The sequence below is a fragment of the Epinephelus fuscoguttatus genome, linkage group LG21, assembly GCF_011397635.1.
Source record: "Epinephelus fuscoguttatus linkage group LG21, E.fuscoguttatus.final_Chr_v1".
Lineage (NCBI taxonomy): Eukaryota > Metazoa > Chordata > Actinopteri > Perciformes > Serranidae > Epinephelus > Epinephelus fuscoguttatus.
Window position 1 is genome coordinate 38,287,748 of NC_064772.1, and position 16,526 is coordinate 38,304,273.

The following is a 16,526-nucleotide window of genomic DNA, read 5'->3' on the forward strand; positions in this document are numbered from 1 at the left end:
TAACTAAAAAACATATAAAAAATGTTATCTGTTGGAGGACAGTAGGAAATATGCTGTTCATAGTTCATAGTAAAGCCTGGGTAGCTCTTTGCAAATGTTCCTCACCAGTGGATAAAAGCCTTAAACTGGGATTCTGCTGATTTTCTTAAATCTTTTATTTACGTCTGTAGGGAGGCTGAGCCACGGTGCCGTCACATGTTGCCGCAGTGGCCTTTCACATCTACATGTTACAGTCTAGGTATCCTTCTCCGTCTACTGCTGACATTTCAGGATGCTACCACCAACGCCAACCAATATTTTTTGGGCATTTTTAGCCTTTAATGGATAGGACAGACAAGTGTGAAGGGGGGAGAGAGAGACAGAGCATGTGAGCGGAGCAGAAGGATTTTGTGTTGAGCGAGGAGCGGCTATTTTTTTTAAAAGGTGGAGCAGAGCCTTATCTCTCGCTCCAATGTCGCTCTGGTCGCTCATGCCCCACCCAGAATGCATCTTTGCACCTGCGCACACCCACACTATTTTCTTTCAAAACTATGGCGTTTACGGTGTACTTCACAAAAGAAACTGAGAAGAGAAGCAGCGGTACCTTGGAGAACGGTCCCTAACTGCGGGGAGAGGGGAGAGGGCTTCCCTGGAGAATCTACCAAGCTCATGTTTTATTTGTGAATAGAAGATTACAGGTTAGGGTAGTACGACGCAGTTTTTTTGAGCGGAGTGGTGAGCGAGTGGAGCGGGATAAAATTTATGATGGAGTGGAGCGGAGCGAAAAATGCGCAGAACCAAGCGGAGCGGACATGTGGCGCAAAGTGACAGGTCTGCGAGCGAGGAGCGGAAATTTTCACCTGCTCTGCTCTGCTCACATGCTCTGGAGAGAGAGAGGGAGTGACATGCAGCAAAGGGCCACAGGCTGGAGTCGAACCCGGGCCACTGCGGCAACAGCCTTGTACATGGGGTGCCTGCTCTACCACTAAGCCACCGATGCCCCTACTGGCTGCATTTCAACCTGATGCTGTCCGGCTGTGTATCTTATGGAGTATCATAACATAGCAAAAGGTTCCGCCCGGCAACGTTACCATCTGACGCTGCCCAGTGGCTTATCGTGCTGTCATTAACAGTGGCTTTTTGGCCTCAGCCGTCTGACGCTCAGATCTCTGACAAAGCTGCCGAATGTAACGACTGTGGAATGAGAGCAAGCTGCTGAGCTCACATGCTCACCTACAGTGAGCTGTCACTTTACCTAAAGCTCGCAAAGTCCTGCTATAGCATATTAGTGATGTTTATAAGACATTATTCCATTTCACAAGTGTAGTGTTTAGCGTCTGATAGGATATGTTAGAACAGGTTTCTATGTGTCTTTATAATTGGCAAATATTCCGTCAGTTATCCACAGAATTACCGTGACGTCACTCTAACAACAGTCACTTCTGAGTAGAAAACTGCCAATTGATTACATTTGTGGAGGCGTGTAAAATCAGCAAACTTGTCGATTTCTGTCAATTTCAGCTGTAGCTGTAACGTAACATTCAAAGATATGTAGTAAAACACAGTGGTCTGACCTGTCTGACGTTTCGGCTGTGTTTATTTGATCTGATTTGTTGCTTTGTTGTCATGATTGATAAACCAAATCTACCAGCGTGGCAGGTAGACAGTGTGCTGTTATGGACAGTGCCTCAGCAATATGTGTTTTAGCCACCTAAAAATAAATATCAGTGTGAGCGTGTGCTATGATCTAACATTTGCTCTGCTTTACCTTACACACTAACCAGGTGAGGCCGCGGTAGATCAGCAACAGTGGTCTGCTATGCAAAATGGCCGTTTTTGTCAGTGGAGTCTGGTGGCTTTGATATAATGGCTTCAGTTATCCATCGGAACAGTCTGACAGTGACGTAAAGCAACGAAAATATTCTAAAAAAGTGTACAAGATTTACTGCCTGGAAGTTTTTGTCAGTAAACATTGTGAGTCGGTCTATAACGTGCTGTGTAACTTCGTAAACCTTGCTATAAGTTGTCATGCATAACTAGAAACACTTTTTTTTATTAATCCTTATGAATGAATTATAATGTGCTTGTAGTGCATTACAGACATTACTGACATTTTAATATCCAGGAGACACTGGAAGAAGACAAGGTTTAAGAAACTGCAAATAATGTCAGGGTGAGGGCTGCTGTGAAAATGCTGCTATTGATTCCCAGCTCAGCTCTGCATTTTCCTAAGGTACAGTTCTCTCTCTCCCTCCCAGAAGATGAACGTCTGTTTTCTTTATTCTCTCTTTTTTTTCTTTTCAGAAAGCTACCTTGGTGGATAGAGAGGCAGATGGAAAAGACCTGAACGAAGGTTGCAGCACAACTGAGAATAACAACTCCTTCTCCGTAACCATGGAAACCACTGAGCAATCAGAGCTAGCGATGGACTGTGTAGTAGAGGTTGCTGTGGCTGATTCACTTGATCAGGGAAAGGATTTCAGTGCAGATGATGAGCAAGTTTGTTTAGAGATGGACTCATCAGATTTCCAGGGGGAAACTGACAAATTATTAACTGACCTGCCAAGTGGCACAATTGAGACTGACAGGCCTGACTGCTCTGAGACCAGTGTTTGCACTGAAATGCCTTGTCAAGATCAAAAGGAGGCTTTGATATTAGAATCAGGGCATGAAGAGCTCAACAGGAATGAGTCAATCGCCTCATCTGTGTCCGACACACCCTCCAGTGCTGACAGTGTTTATGAGAATGACGCTCACCGTAAGAGGCAGGACACGTCTGATTCTGAGCCAAAACAAGTCCCTGAACCAGAGCAGTGTCCTGACCCAGAACAAGACCCTGAACCAGAGCAGTGTCCTGACCAAGAACAAGACCCTGAACCAGAGCAGTACCCTGGTCTGGGGCAGTACCCTGAACCAGAGCAGTGTCCTGACCCAGAGCAAGACCCTGAGCCAGAGCAATACCCTGATCTGGGGCAGTACCCTGAGCAAGTCGAAGACCTTGGGCTAGGGCACTACCCTGAGCCAGAACAAGACCTTGAACCAGACCAGTACCCTGAGCCGGAGCAATACCCTGAGCTAGAGTTATACCCTGAGCCGGAGCCTGAGGCTGAGGATAATGAGCTGAATCTCAAAGATGATGATTATCAAAATGTGACAATAGACACAGAAGAGGACCCAGAGGCCCATGACATCCTGTTCGAACCTCCTATTACAGAGGAGTCTATGTTGGAGCAGCGTATTAGAGAAGACGCAACGTCAGATGTTTCCAATGAATCCTGCCATGACCTTGAGCCTGATGAAATGGATGAATGCCTAAGAGTTGAGATTGCAGCAGCTTCCTCAGACAGTGAGACAGATGAAAAATGGAGAACAATATTCTCTTCTTCTATAAATAAAGAAGATGATGACTCATATTTGGACAGTCTTCAGCTTAGTGCCCAAGAGCTCTTTGTGCAGAAAGTTGAGGTGACAGACTTTGAGGAACAAGGCAACAACAACTTTGAAGAGGTCCGTTTTGAGGTTCCACAAGTGGAAGAAGTTCTAGAACAACCTGAGGACATCGTTTCCTTTCCTACCCCTCCACAAGAGGTTAAATACAACCCTTTAGGCCTTCAAGGTTTGTCCAAAATCTCTGAAGATGACAGTGAAAATGGCAGAGATGCCAATCATAACCAAGCCAACCACCAAAAGCACATCAGTGCAGATTCTAACAAGAAGCTACCCAAAGACTTCTGTGTGATACAAGAGACCATGAGCGAGAATGTTAGCACAGAGCATGTGGACTTCCAATTGGCTCGTAAACAGTGGCGGGAAATGGAAGAGCAAACCATGAACAAGATTGTCTTACCTACAACCAAACAGCCCAGTTTCCATGGCAGCCACAGCTTCATGTACACGCCTGTCCGCAACATTGAAAGGACTCACAAGAAAGCACACGATCTGGAGAACTTGAATCTAGTTGGCGATTATCCTCACACCCAATTCAGCCCCTGCTCAGAGGATTCTGGCCTGGATGATTCCAGTTACAGGTCTCCTTACGATGACCCGGAAACACCAGTAGAGAGGGAGATTCGCATGTCAATGGAGAGGGAGGAAAACTTCAAGAGAGAGAGGGGCCTCTCCAGGATGGGCAAATCAACTGATTGTGTTCCATCACGAAGTATGCCTCGATCCATAAGCACTCCACTGACACCATCATTCATCATCACCTCCTCACCCACTAAGGAACCACTGAAACATGAATTATCAGCAAACAATGTCATCATTCTCGACCCTAGCAATGATTTCACCTCCAGCCCCAGACGTGACAAAGACAGTGTGGCAGCTCAGTCCCGAGAGTGGTGCTCTGAGGACAGCAGCTCCAACCTCATCATCCTAGAGACATCCAATCTGATTATTCGCAGTACCTCCGAGTTCTCACTCAATAAAGCCAGTGAGCAGCCCCAGGAAAAAATGTTCCTGAACAACCCCTTTTTCAAGCTGCGTTCAAGGAGCACAATGTCACTGGTGGATGAAGAAATAAAGATGGTGAAGCAGAGGGAGGATGAGCTGAGGAAGGAGAGGGCAAATCTATATGGCAAAGACAGGTTCAATACAGACAGGATACTGTCAAATCACATGGACACTTTGGCGTTTGACAATTCAGGTACGTCAGCAAAGTAATGACCACAGAACAATACGTTATTTACAACACTCTGTACATGTACTTTCTTTCTCATTCTTCCTCTTTGTGTTTAAGCTAACGGTGATCTTTGGTCTTTATTAGTTGATGTACCAGTGAAGTGCAAGTCCTCTCCATCATCACCAATGAAAACAGCCTACAGGATGGATCGCTCCGCTCTATCCTGTGATCACAGAGTAAGCTCTCGCTCAAATATTTCCTTTTGTAAAAATCTTAGTTTGCAGATACAATCATCAAAAAAAGATCATTTAAAATGGCTTATTTTTGTATTACGCCTAATAAAAACAACATTCATTCCGATGTTAAATTTATTTTATCATATATTATATTATCATAACACTGACATTGATTTACTTATCCCATCTTCAGTCTAATAACCTGAGAGAGGAGGTGAAAGTAAAGCAGGTGGAGGTGGAGGAAGTGCTTTGAAAGCAGGTAAACAATCAGCTGTCTTTCTCAGTTTCCAGAGGTCTACACAGGAGGAAGACGCAAGAGTGCCATGGCTCTGCGCTGGGAGGCGGGCGAGTTTACAAAAAACGACTAAAGAGGATCAAGTCAAAAGTTTGCCATTTAAGGGCATTGATTGTCAGTGTTATACCCATTCAAGTGAAATGCAGTGTTGCGATTGTTTGTTTCATCTTGTGACATAACCTAAACTCTCTGCTTCTGTGATGCTTTGGGCAAAACTAAGACAATAAGAATGTTTGTGGCCACATTACTTTGGAATACGTCAATAGAGAACTCAGACACACAGAATTAGACTGAACCGTGGACATTAGTAACATCTTTAGATGCCCACGCAGCACTGAAATGACCTCATCATTTTTTTAATTGACACTCATAGCTGGAAGGCTGCTGGTTTCAGCTCTTACTAGGTTACAGCTTTAACAACTTGCTGGAGTAGTAAAGTAAGGTTTATTACAATATTGACACGGACGGTGCCAACACACAGTTTCCATTTAAATTCATTATGAATAAACAATACTGATATTTTGCACGTGTGGCAGGTGGTGATGGTATAAAAGAGAGGCAAACCCAGGTTATCAGCTTTTGTGTCATGCAATAATTTTCTATAACTTCATGCCTCTGTGTGGATTATTACTTGCCTACTGAGGAACTGTTTAAAAGATCTTATCCACAATCACTGAAACTCAAAAAATGCCAGAGAAAGAAAACAGCATTTGGCCTTTTTTATGACGATACTAGGAAAGGACAGGCCTATCTTAATACATTACTCAAATGTCATATGTAGGCTTCAGCAGTGAGTCAGAAAAAATCACTGTCTCTAGTGTAATGCTGCTGGTCGTGTTTTGAGTGTTGGTCTTGTGTCAGGGCTAAGATTGTGCCGATATTAAAGCTGCATGAATTGATTTTTTCAGCAGAAACAACCTAGTAACAAAACATTAACACTTTATCACCTTACGCAGTAAATGGTTACCTATTCACACATCCAGCAGACACCAGCCTGGTCACCAGAGGAGAGAAATTTCTACAAACCAGATTTGTACATTTCAAATGCATCAAATCAACCTTTCTAAACAGATGCTTCTCAGATTACATGCAGATGGGCTGAGTTCATCCTAGCACCAAATTTGTCAGATGTGTTGACAAATATATTTAGAACAAATCTGGATATTGGGGCATCAGAAACTCGCCTCCTGGTGGCCAGAGCAGGCAATTGAATCCAACCTGTCCATGAACCCGCCCCATTAATTGGATCCACTCCAAAATGTAATGGTTTCTAAGTTGGACCATGCATCTGCAGCAATGTGAAATCATTCTGTCAGCTCTATTATTAAGGCTACACTAGTTAGATATCATATGTTCAAACACATTTGGTGTTGATCCAACTCAAGGGGCGTGTCCACGGGCCGCCTATTCACTTCCATTCATTTTTTGGATGAGGATTACGTGGAAACTGTCCGACCGATTTTCACAAAACTTGGTGGAGGCATGTAGCATGGTCCAACTTAGAAGCCATTACATTTTGGAGTGGATCCAACAGGTAGGATTCAATTGCCTGCTCTGGCCACTGGGGGGCAAGTTTCTGATTTGTTCTAAACATATTTGTCAACACATCTGACAAATTTGGTGCTTTTATCACAATTATGAACGATGTTATAGCAGTGCCGCCCCACTATCCGGAAGAGGTAGGGATGGTGATTCGTGAAAACCATGATCCGAGACTGTGTAACCGCAGACACGTTCTGTTTGTAGCGTCCACGACACGCCCTGACAAATCATGCCCACCACTAATACATGACAAATCCACCATCACAACAATCATCTGAACCCTGCTACAACCTGACACTGAAGTGAACAAATATGAGGCTAAATGTAGTAATAATCTGCTTTATAATCCATTGTAATGAAGATGTGGTGACTTTATATGTAACGTGAAGTTACCTTCCCATTACCCTAACCTTAACCACCTCTCTCTTAACCTTACACTCTATAGCTAGCTAATTGCTAACTTAGCATTTTCATTATGGCTTCAGCTTCTGGGCCGAGGAGTGAACGGGGCTTCTCATGGACTGATGTGGTGGTTAAGGTGCGTGGGTCATAAAGCTGCCCCAGCTGCAGCTATAGCTAGTGATGGCCAAATGAAGCCTCATGAAGCATTTTCTTTATTTCATGACCCCACTAGATGGCAATTTTTGCTCAACAAAAGGTTGAAAGCACATGGAATTGCCATTCTTTGAGCCTCTCTCTTTAAACCATGAGCGCCATCTAGTGGGCTCAGAAAATAAAGAAAATGCTTCATGAGGCTTCATTTGGCCATCACTAGCGATAGCTACTCGCACGAGACTGCTGCCAAGCATCGGACCACTATTTGACACCAACAAATAACAAAAGTGGATGTTAATTGGCGGCACATTGCTGCGGCGTTGGTGGCACCACAACTCAGTGCTTTTTTAGGCACACACCATGACATTTCCAGCGGTGATTGTGGCACCAAAACCGGTTATTATAAGCTAGAACATGATCTTTTCCTAACCATAATAAAGTGTTTTTTGTGAACATAACCACATTAACCACGCTGTAGAGCAGAGCAACAGTATCATCGATTTGAAGTTGTGTTTGCGTCCACCAGGGGTCGTATTCACAAACATCCTGAGAACCCTCTCACAGAGCTCCTAACTCAGCCTAAAGACTTTTAGTGAGGTGTCCTCGCTTAGGAGTGATTTAGGAAAGTTCTCAGAGCGACTCTGAGCGAGGAAGGGACAGAAACTTTAACCTCAGTGAGGAGATGTGGTCGACCCCATTGCTAGGTGTGATGCATTCTTTAACAGATGCGATTGGTTGTCACAGACACGCCCCTTTGTGAGCCTGTAAGGTGAGGACACTCAGTGGACATGAGATGAACTGCTGACTGTGACAGTGTCAGTGTGATCACTGCTGATGGAAGGTTGAGACAGACTCAACTCATCACTGCTGCGCTGCACAAATATTCTCCCTGCATGATTTATTAACTCACTGTCATCCAGTGTTTGGAGAATGTTTCTCCAACCTCTTCGTCTTTCTGTCATTTTCTCCTCTGATTGAGAAACTGTTAAGCCTCTTAAAGTGCTCCTCACTACTCCTAACACCTTTTCACCTTAGGAACCCTTTAAGAGCCAAGACACTTTGTAAATAACTTTTATCTTCACAAGGAAGGACCTAGTCTTAACTTTAAGGGGAAATTCTAAGAAAATGTCAAATTCTAAGAATTTTCTTAGAATTGTGTCACAAGGCGTGACTCTTAGTACGAGGACTTTGTGAATACGGCCCCAGAAGTCCAACATTCATTCTTTTTAGCTTTGGTTTGGTCTCCACTGAATCATTAGAAACACACTTGACTGGTGTTAGCTGGTATTTAACTTTATCTGTCGCGTGTTCGGTGATTGGGAGGCAGTTTAGAGTGGGTTTATCAAAGCCCTCTGACTGAAAACAGCTGCCCGCTGAGGTTAATGAGTAGCAGGCCAGAGAAAATAAAAAACAACAAGCTCAAAGATGAAAAAAATTCAGTACAGCTGAAGTGAACCGCAGAGCTGGTGACGTTTCTCTGTGGATTTACCACGGCGAGCAACGCTTTAAATATCACCCAGTCACTGGATCCATTTCAAATATAAAGAGATGATTAGTGCTGCTTTAAGGGGAACAGAACTAATAAGGTGGAGGCACACTTGGACACAACACCAACAGCAAATCTGCCTGCAGCTGCTGAAGTATTCCTGTGCTGCAGCCACAGACCAGAGGAGACTGACCTCAGATTAGGACTCTGTTACAGTGTGGTCCCACTATGAAAAGATGGTTTTAGGCCATTATAGATGGGAGGAACGATTACAGTCAAGTCTTTTAATACACATATGACATTTGACTATTTTATTAAAATAGATGAAAAATATCTGAACCTTTCCTTTATGTACAAGATGATAATTTGCTGACAGTAAATTCCAAGTCGTTTTTTGCTGAGATGCCTGAATGTTAGACAAATGTATCATTGAGTCTACTCTTTGCTAAGCTTTTCTTGACATAAATGTAATTCAGATTTGAAAACATATTTTGATGTTATTGTACGTCTTGATAAAGCAAATGCTACATTGCTAAGTGTATATTAATTGTATTTTCGTACTATGCTTTTTTGCTGCAAAATAATATTTGAGGTGAGCTGGACGGGATAAAACAGCACAGTATACAAACTATAATATATTCATGCCTTTCACTGGAACAATCATCCACAGAACATTAAATAATTCACATAGGGAACATTTTATTGAGAGTGAATATAAATATGCATTTTATTTTTCATTTGGTCACTCCCTGAGTGACTGAGATACTTCAGCACACAAAAGTTAACCCTGAACTAGCGTCACGTTATGCTGAATGAGCGACAGTAGGACAATCCAATAAGTGCAGGTGTTTCTGTGCCGTCGCAGAGGTCAAACCTACAGGACCAACGACACTATATGAAAAGCGGACATCCATTGTTTGGATGAAATGAAACTCCATAAATGATAATATTGTATTTTTTATGCAATAAAACCATGAAATGAATGTTTGCTTACTGTGAAGCCACAATACATTCACACAAACCTTAATGTCCAATCAAATTCTGACTTTATCTTCCAACAATTTTTTTTTTTTTCAAATTGTACGTAACGGGGCAATCATGGGGCAGAATTCATGTTTAAGCACTTTTCTTTGTGGCTTCCTGTACTGCTATTTGATGGTTTTAATAAAGAAATGACGATCATTATTTACAAAGCCTTGATATTTCCAGCTACTCTGAAAAGCAGCTTCTAAGAGCTTGGTACTTTCTTGACCTTTGATTCAACTGACCTTAAACAGCATTGTTTTACATGTTATGTTTGTATGCTTCATTGTTAAATTATAGCTTACAGATCTCAAGGATTGCTTGCTGATGTTTAAACATTCTGTGAAGAAGTCCCTCCCATGGTTTCCTGGGTTTATTGGGCTATTTCTGACTTTGTGCGGGGGCTTTTTACTTTGTATTCCTCGTGCAAGTATTGAAGAGATTAGTGCAACAATAAAAGATATATATGAAGAATGTTGGCCAGCGTTATTTGTTTAGGTACATCAGCGTGTTCTGCTCATGATGAGATTACATGCTGAAATATTTTAGCCTGAGGGTGGCATGAACGTGGCAGAGTTATCCTAAATGGAAATGGCTCATCTTCTGGGGAGTAGATACACCCATCAGCCACTTTATTAGGTACACCTGTTCAGCTTCTCGTTAACACACGTATCTAATCAGCCAATCAGGTGTCAGCAGCTCATTAACACTGAGTCATGTAGACATGGTGAAGACGAGCTGCTGAAGTTCAAACGCAGCACCAGAATGATGAAGAAAGGTGATTGAAGTGACTTTGAACGTGGCATGGTTGTTGGTGCCAGACGGGCTGGTCTGAGTATTTACTGGGATTTTCAGCACAACCATCTCTAGGGTTTACAGAGGATGGTCCCAAAAAGAGAAAATATCCAGTGAGCCAAAATGCCTTGTTGATGCCAGAGGTCAGAGGAGAATGGCCAGACTGGTTCAAGATGATAGAAAGGCAACAGGAAGTCAAATAAGCACTGGTTCCAACCAAGGTGTGCAGAAGAGCATCTCTGAAGCAACAACACCTTGTCCAACCTTGAAGCAGATGGGCTACAGCAGCAGAAGACCACACCAGGTGCCACTCCTGTCAGCTAACAACAGGAAACTGAGGCTACAATTCACACGGGTTTTCTCACCAAAACTGGACAATAGAAGATTGGAAAAACATTGCCTGGTCTGATGAGTCTGGAATCCTGCTGCCACATTCAGATGGCCTCCTAACCTGCAGCAACTGTGTGATGTCATCATGTCAATATGGACCAACATCTCTGAGGAATGTTTCCAGCACCTTGTTGAATCTGTGACACCAAGAATTAAAAAGGGGGTCCAACCTGGTACCAGCAAGGTGTACCTAATAAAGTGGCAGTTGATGGACGTGCTCACTAACTTTAACAAAAAATTTTAACAACTTTGTGTACAAGTAAAAATTTAGGTCTGCTGCTTATGTAAAAAACAATTCTTAATAATTCCTTGGGACCGAGAACATTTCTGTTTCTTTCAAAATAAGTTAATCATTCATTTATTATTGAAAACTTTGTCCTTTAGACATGTTAAATGACATGCTTGAAACTGTGATGAATGTCAACAACACCTTGGATAATAACATGACTTTTCACCTTTTTTTCCTGCTGAATATTTGACTCATATGTTGAGATTTTGAGTCACAGGTAGACTGACTCAGTTTGAACACCTGGTCCAGTGAGGCTTGATGAGGCTGGCTGCTAGTGTTAGCATCAGAGGCTGTGCTAGTTTGGACCTCGCTACTAAATGCTTTGTGTTGATGTGATATTTCAGGCCTGAAGTTCTGCAATGGTACAACAACTCCTTCGTGCAGAACCCGCAGAGAACACTGCTCCTATCAACAGTTCCATCTTACTATATAATGAGGAAAACTCTGTGTGTGTGTGTGTGTGTGTGTGTGTGTGTGTGTGTGTGTGTGTGTGTGTGTGTGTGTCCCATGTTTTTCTACTCACTGACGTGGTCAATCTATGTGAAGCAGCCCTAATTCTTTAATGTTTCATTTCTGATTGGAATGATGAACAAAACTGCAAAATAATCTGAAACCAGAATCATCAACTGCTAAACTTAGATTAGCTTGGCTACGCATTTGAATATTGCCACGCATTATAGAATGATACATCGGGGCTAACTCAATAATTATTATTGAAATTAACTATTTGGATCAAGTAATACCAACACTGAAAAAAGTCTCTGTATTTCAGGATATTATCATATGTAATCTGTGATAGATATACATTTGGTATAGCTTTTCAGGAAGACCACAAACACTTCTTTGGATTCCTGGAAAAAAAATTACTTTAAAGAATTAATAAAAGAGGAAGAGCATTAAATCAACCCTGAATTAAGCAATAAAAAGTCTCACCTCTCCATGCTGCTGCCTGTCGCACTGAGCACATTAAAGTTCTCTTCATTGTCACTGTTGTTGTTTGCTGTGGATACATATGCAATATTTAATCACATATGTTTGACGCGTTGAGAATATAAACATACCACACAGCACATTTAGTTTTAGTTCAAATAATCAGGAGCATCACAGTACAGAACGCTGTTTCTCACTGCGCAGTGACAGAACACAGTTCTCCCTCGACTGTCCCTTTTAAATGATGGCAGGGTTCATATTAGATCTGTCATTAAAAGAGAGTTGACATTTCCAAGCTATTTAGCATTCACACACCCACATAAATACACCTACCTCTGAGACACACACACACACACAAATGCATGCTGTAATCAGTTTTGGCTTCAGTCTTAATGCGTTGGAACAGAACAACTGATTTCTCACTGCAGGCTGCAGCAGCTTTCAGCGCTAATTGAAACAAACACGTAATAGCAACTGTTAGGTCCAGCCATTAATAACTAATCCACAGCTAACACAAGACAACATAACAGTCTATACTGAAGAGTGTGCTGGGGCCGTGGTCAGTTTGGCAAATATTTTAGATTCAGTCTTAAGACAAAGGTGCTTATTAGTTTCAGTTATTTCAAAGAGTGTAAATAACTTATTATAGATGAGGCAGATTTCACAGTCTCATACAGCATTAGACTTGCAAACACAGCTGATCTTGGCCTCCTAGTTTGAAACATTTTTCTGATATGTTGCATTAAAGAAAATAATCAGTCTCGTCCCGTGTGCCAGCAAAGACAAAACATACATTTTGTCTTTGTTTTTATCATCAGTGAATTAATTTTAGCTCGTCAACATCTCATCTTCATCATGGAAACAAGGATGTTGACAAATGTTCATCATCATAGTTTTTGGAAACAGAACGGCACCAATGGCAGGGGTGCGTTCAACAAACACAGCAGAAGTGCATATTCCTGCACCAGTGATTAGGGCTGAGGGAAAAAGACATACAGCACAGTGTTACAATAGTTTACATGCCGATAGTCTATCGATACACAAACGCCAAGTATTGATCTTTTTAATTTACATTATTGATTTCTGCAAATACACATTTTAATTCAACTTTTGGTGCCAAAAAATAAAATCGGTTGCTTTTCGCTCCACTAGATGGTGCTGATGTTTGTTCTCTGCTGAGGTCAGCAGAGGTCTCAGTCAGTGGCTTCTGGCAGCAAGTTCATCAAAACAAAGCCGTACCCAAGCTCTGCAGAGAAGTGAAGCATAAAGCTGAGGAACCTTTGAGCACAGCAGGAAGGGTGGAGTTAACCTGTGAGGCCTGGACTTCAAGCTCAGTGGATTCATATGTGACTATAACAGGACATTATCTGACAGAGGACAGGAGACACTGTCTCACATAAAACTCAAGTTTTCCTTGGGGGAAATAATTGGCTGTTGGGAAAAAGGTAATAAATCACGTATAAGGCAAGATGGCGCCAGGGTGCTCGGCTGGCCGTCTGTCGCTCTGCTTTGTGTTTGCTGCATGTTTAGTGACTTACCTGTTCTGTCAAGAGGTGTCGTCTCTCCTCACCTATGATCGCCAGACTCTACTTGAGATTAGAAGCTTCTCCGATCAGCTCAAATATGATCCATTGGTGAACTTTTCTCCACGCCTCGAGGAAATCCCTGCGTTCCTGAGGCGTCCTCCACTCCACCCTGCCCGTCAGAGACGCCGGAGAAGATGGGGTAAACGAGGAGGCCTCCAGGTCAGGCTGGAGGCTCACCTAAGGTCTGTTCGTGTGTCGGATTATGGCATTAATCGGTATTTTCTAGATGTTTCCCCTGCCCTGCAATCGTGGAGGATTAGAGCCCGATGGATCTGGCCGGTGCTCCCTGACGCTAGCGGCTCTGACAGCGTCAGCTGTTCGGCGGACCCCGATCAGCTGTTGCTGCCTCCTACCAGCTGGCGTGCTCGGACCGGGAGACGCGGCGTGGACCATCGGAACCTCCGCACACTGAAGCGTGCTTCACCTTCGGACACTTTCAATCTCCAGTTGGCTTTATTGAATGTGAGATCTGTCAGCAATAAGACCTTTTTACTGAATGACTTTTTTGCCTCACGCAAACTGGATTTTATGTTCCTAACGGAGACCTGGCTCCGTGAGGGTGAACTTACCCCTTTTTCAGAGCTCCTTCCCCCTGGATGTAGTTTCCTCAGCTCCCCTCGCACCACCGACAAAGGTGGAGGACTGGCATCCATGTTCAAATCCACCTTTCACGTCCAGCAGTCTCCAGCTGTCAATGGCTCCAGCTTTGAGCTCCAACTTTTTGAGGTAAAAGTCCCCGTGACTGTTCTCTGTGCAGTGCTCTATCGCCCACCGAAATTTAACAAAGACCTTATACGGGACTTTGCAAACTTTGTGTCGGGTATTATTCTTGAGTATGACCACGTTTTAATTGTCGGTGATTTTAATGTGCATGTCCGCTGTGAGACCAGACCGCTGGTCAGAGACTTTTTGAATCTCTTAATCTCATGCAGTCTGTTTCGGAGCCGCCGCACGATAAAGGCCATATTCTGGACCTTGTACTGTCATATGGACTGAATGTACATATAACTGAAATCTGCCACACACTCTTATCCGACCATCTACCTGTTCTATTTTCAATCTCACTACCTACACCCTCCAACACGGACTCTGCGCCCGTTCGCTGTCTCCGTGTTCTTAAAGCCCCACCACAACATTTAAATCAACATCTTTTAATTTTAGGTAATTACCACCGTCAGCAATTTGTTCACACTGAGCTTAACTTTAACTAAGTTCCTGGACTATTTCGGTTCTGCAAACCTCCCACAACGTTTGCACCATAACAGGGGCGTGGCCTGATCTGTGTGAGCACCACCACACACACATTGATAAACTCAGCTGGTTTCCTGTAAATGCAGAGGGGTGGGGCTACACTGAACATGTGATCCAGGTACATGAGGACAGGGAGGAACCCTGACACTGACATGTTCAGACGGCTCAGACTCCATGTTGAGTGGACGGAGCAGAAGGAGGAAACGTGAAGGCTGAGGCAGGGTGAGTGTTGATCCAACATTTATATGATGTTACTGTCAAAGTGTGTGAGTCAGCTTTGTCTCTGTGGACTGTAGAGGACAGACATGTGACAGTGGTGTGTGTGTGTGTGTGTGTGTGTATGTGTGTTTTACTTCCTGTTCTCTCAGTTTTGCATGTAACTTGTGTAAACATGTTTCCTGTAAATGTCCTGAGCTCTCAGCCAGTGTTACTGTTTCCCTCTCAGAGAACCACTTTCATTCCAGATTGCAGCATTTAACATTTATAAAAAAGGTTGATAGTCATTCTCCTCATTTAAGCCAGGATAGGTCATGGCATCTAGTTTAAAAATCCAAAAAGTCTCCCTTTGTCTCTGTCTCTGTGGGCGGAGTCCATCAGAGGTGGTAACCACCCACTGAGACAGAGACAAAGGGAGACTTTTTGGATTTTTAAACTAGATGCCATGACCTATCCTGGCTTAAATGAGGAGAATGACTATCGACCTTTTTTATAAATGTTAAATGCTGCAATCTGGAATGATATTACTGCCAGAAGTTTAGAGGGCTGTCAGATTATTTGTGTTTTTTTGAAATGTGTTAAATTTACTAATTGATCAGTTTGGTTGGTTTGGCTGTTTTTGTTGGTTGTTCTGTTTTGTATCTTGTTTTTTGTTTCTTTCTCTGGGACTGATATGACCCCTTGTCCTATTTTAATCATCTGTATTCTTCTCAACAGAAGTGGAGAGTCTGGTATCACTGTTCTGATTGTTAATTTGACTTGAGTTCTATCACCTGTGTTAATTTGACTTGAGTTTCACCTGTGTCCACTCACCAATCAGGACCCTGACACTCCCAGTCAAGCCTATAAATAGGCCCATTTTGAACATCATGTCTCCATTTGTAACCCTGATGAAGACCCAAGAGGTCGAAACCGGTCGGTTTCTTTTAAGTGTCTTTGTACAAGCCATAATAAAATAAAGGCTTTTTAATGAAGTAATCAAACTACCTTTTTCTTTCCCTGCTCCATACAAGAGTGCCTGAAGTTTGTTTTTCATCTTTGGTAAGATTTTGAGCCCTCTTCTTCAAGCGCACCTACATTTTTTCCTTGAGTTTTTGGACAATAACAATCGGTCCTTGAGCACACCACTACCTCTCTTCACAACAAAAAAAAGACGCTGCCATGAACTTCACTCAGGTTCTGCTTCTTCTTTCAGTTTCAGTGCATCACATGCAGTCAAACATCCTGTGGTCTACAGTGACCTCTAGTGATGAAACTGGAAACTAACACACAACATGTTTCCCCCTTTGTGTAGGCAGCTTACACAGTAAAGTAAAGGTCAGTACACACTCT

At 42.8% G+C, this 16,526-nt stretch overlaps 1 protein-coding gene and 1 pseudogene across 1 annotated transcript in view; both read left to right on the top strand.

The window, feature by feature from the left end:
• Positions 1-10,183, top strand: part of palmdb (palmdelphin b) — a 28,595-nt gene extending 18,412 nt beyond the window's left edge. Inside the window, exons 2-4 of the mRNA XM_049565509.1 lie at positions 2,284-4,624; positions 4,745-4,836; positions 5,121-10,183. Of these exons, the coding sequence (XP_049421466.1) occupies positions 2,374-4,624; positions 4,745-4,836; positions 5,121-5,204 (2,427 nt within the window). The 5' untranslated portion in view covers positions 2,284-2,373 and the 3' untranslated portion in view covers positions 5,205-10,183. The remainder of the gene's footprint in view (positions 1-2,283; positions 4,625-4,744; positions 4,837-5,120) is intronic.
• A 4,957-nt stretch (positions 10,184-15,140) lies between these two features.
• The window catches only part of LOC125881955 (NACHT, LRR and PYD domains-containing protein 3-like), a 42,625-nt pseudogene continuing 41,239 nt past the window's right edge, over positions 15,141-16,526 (top strand).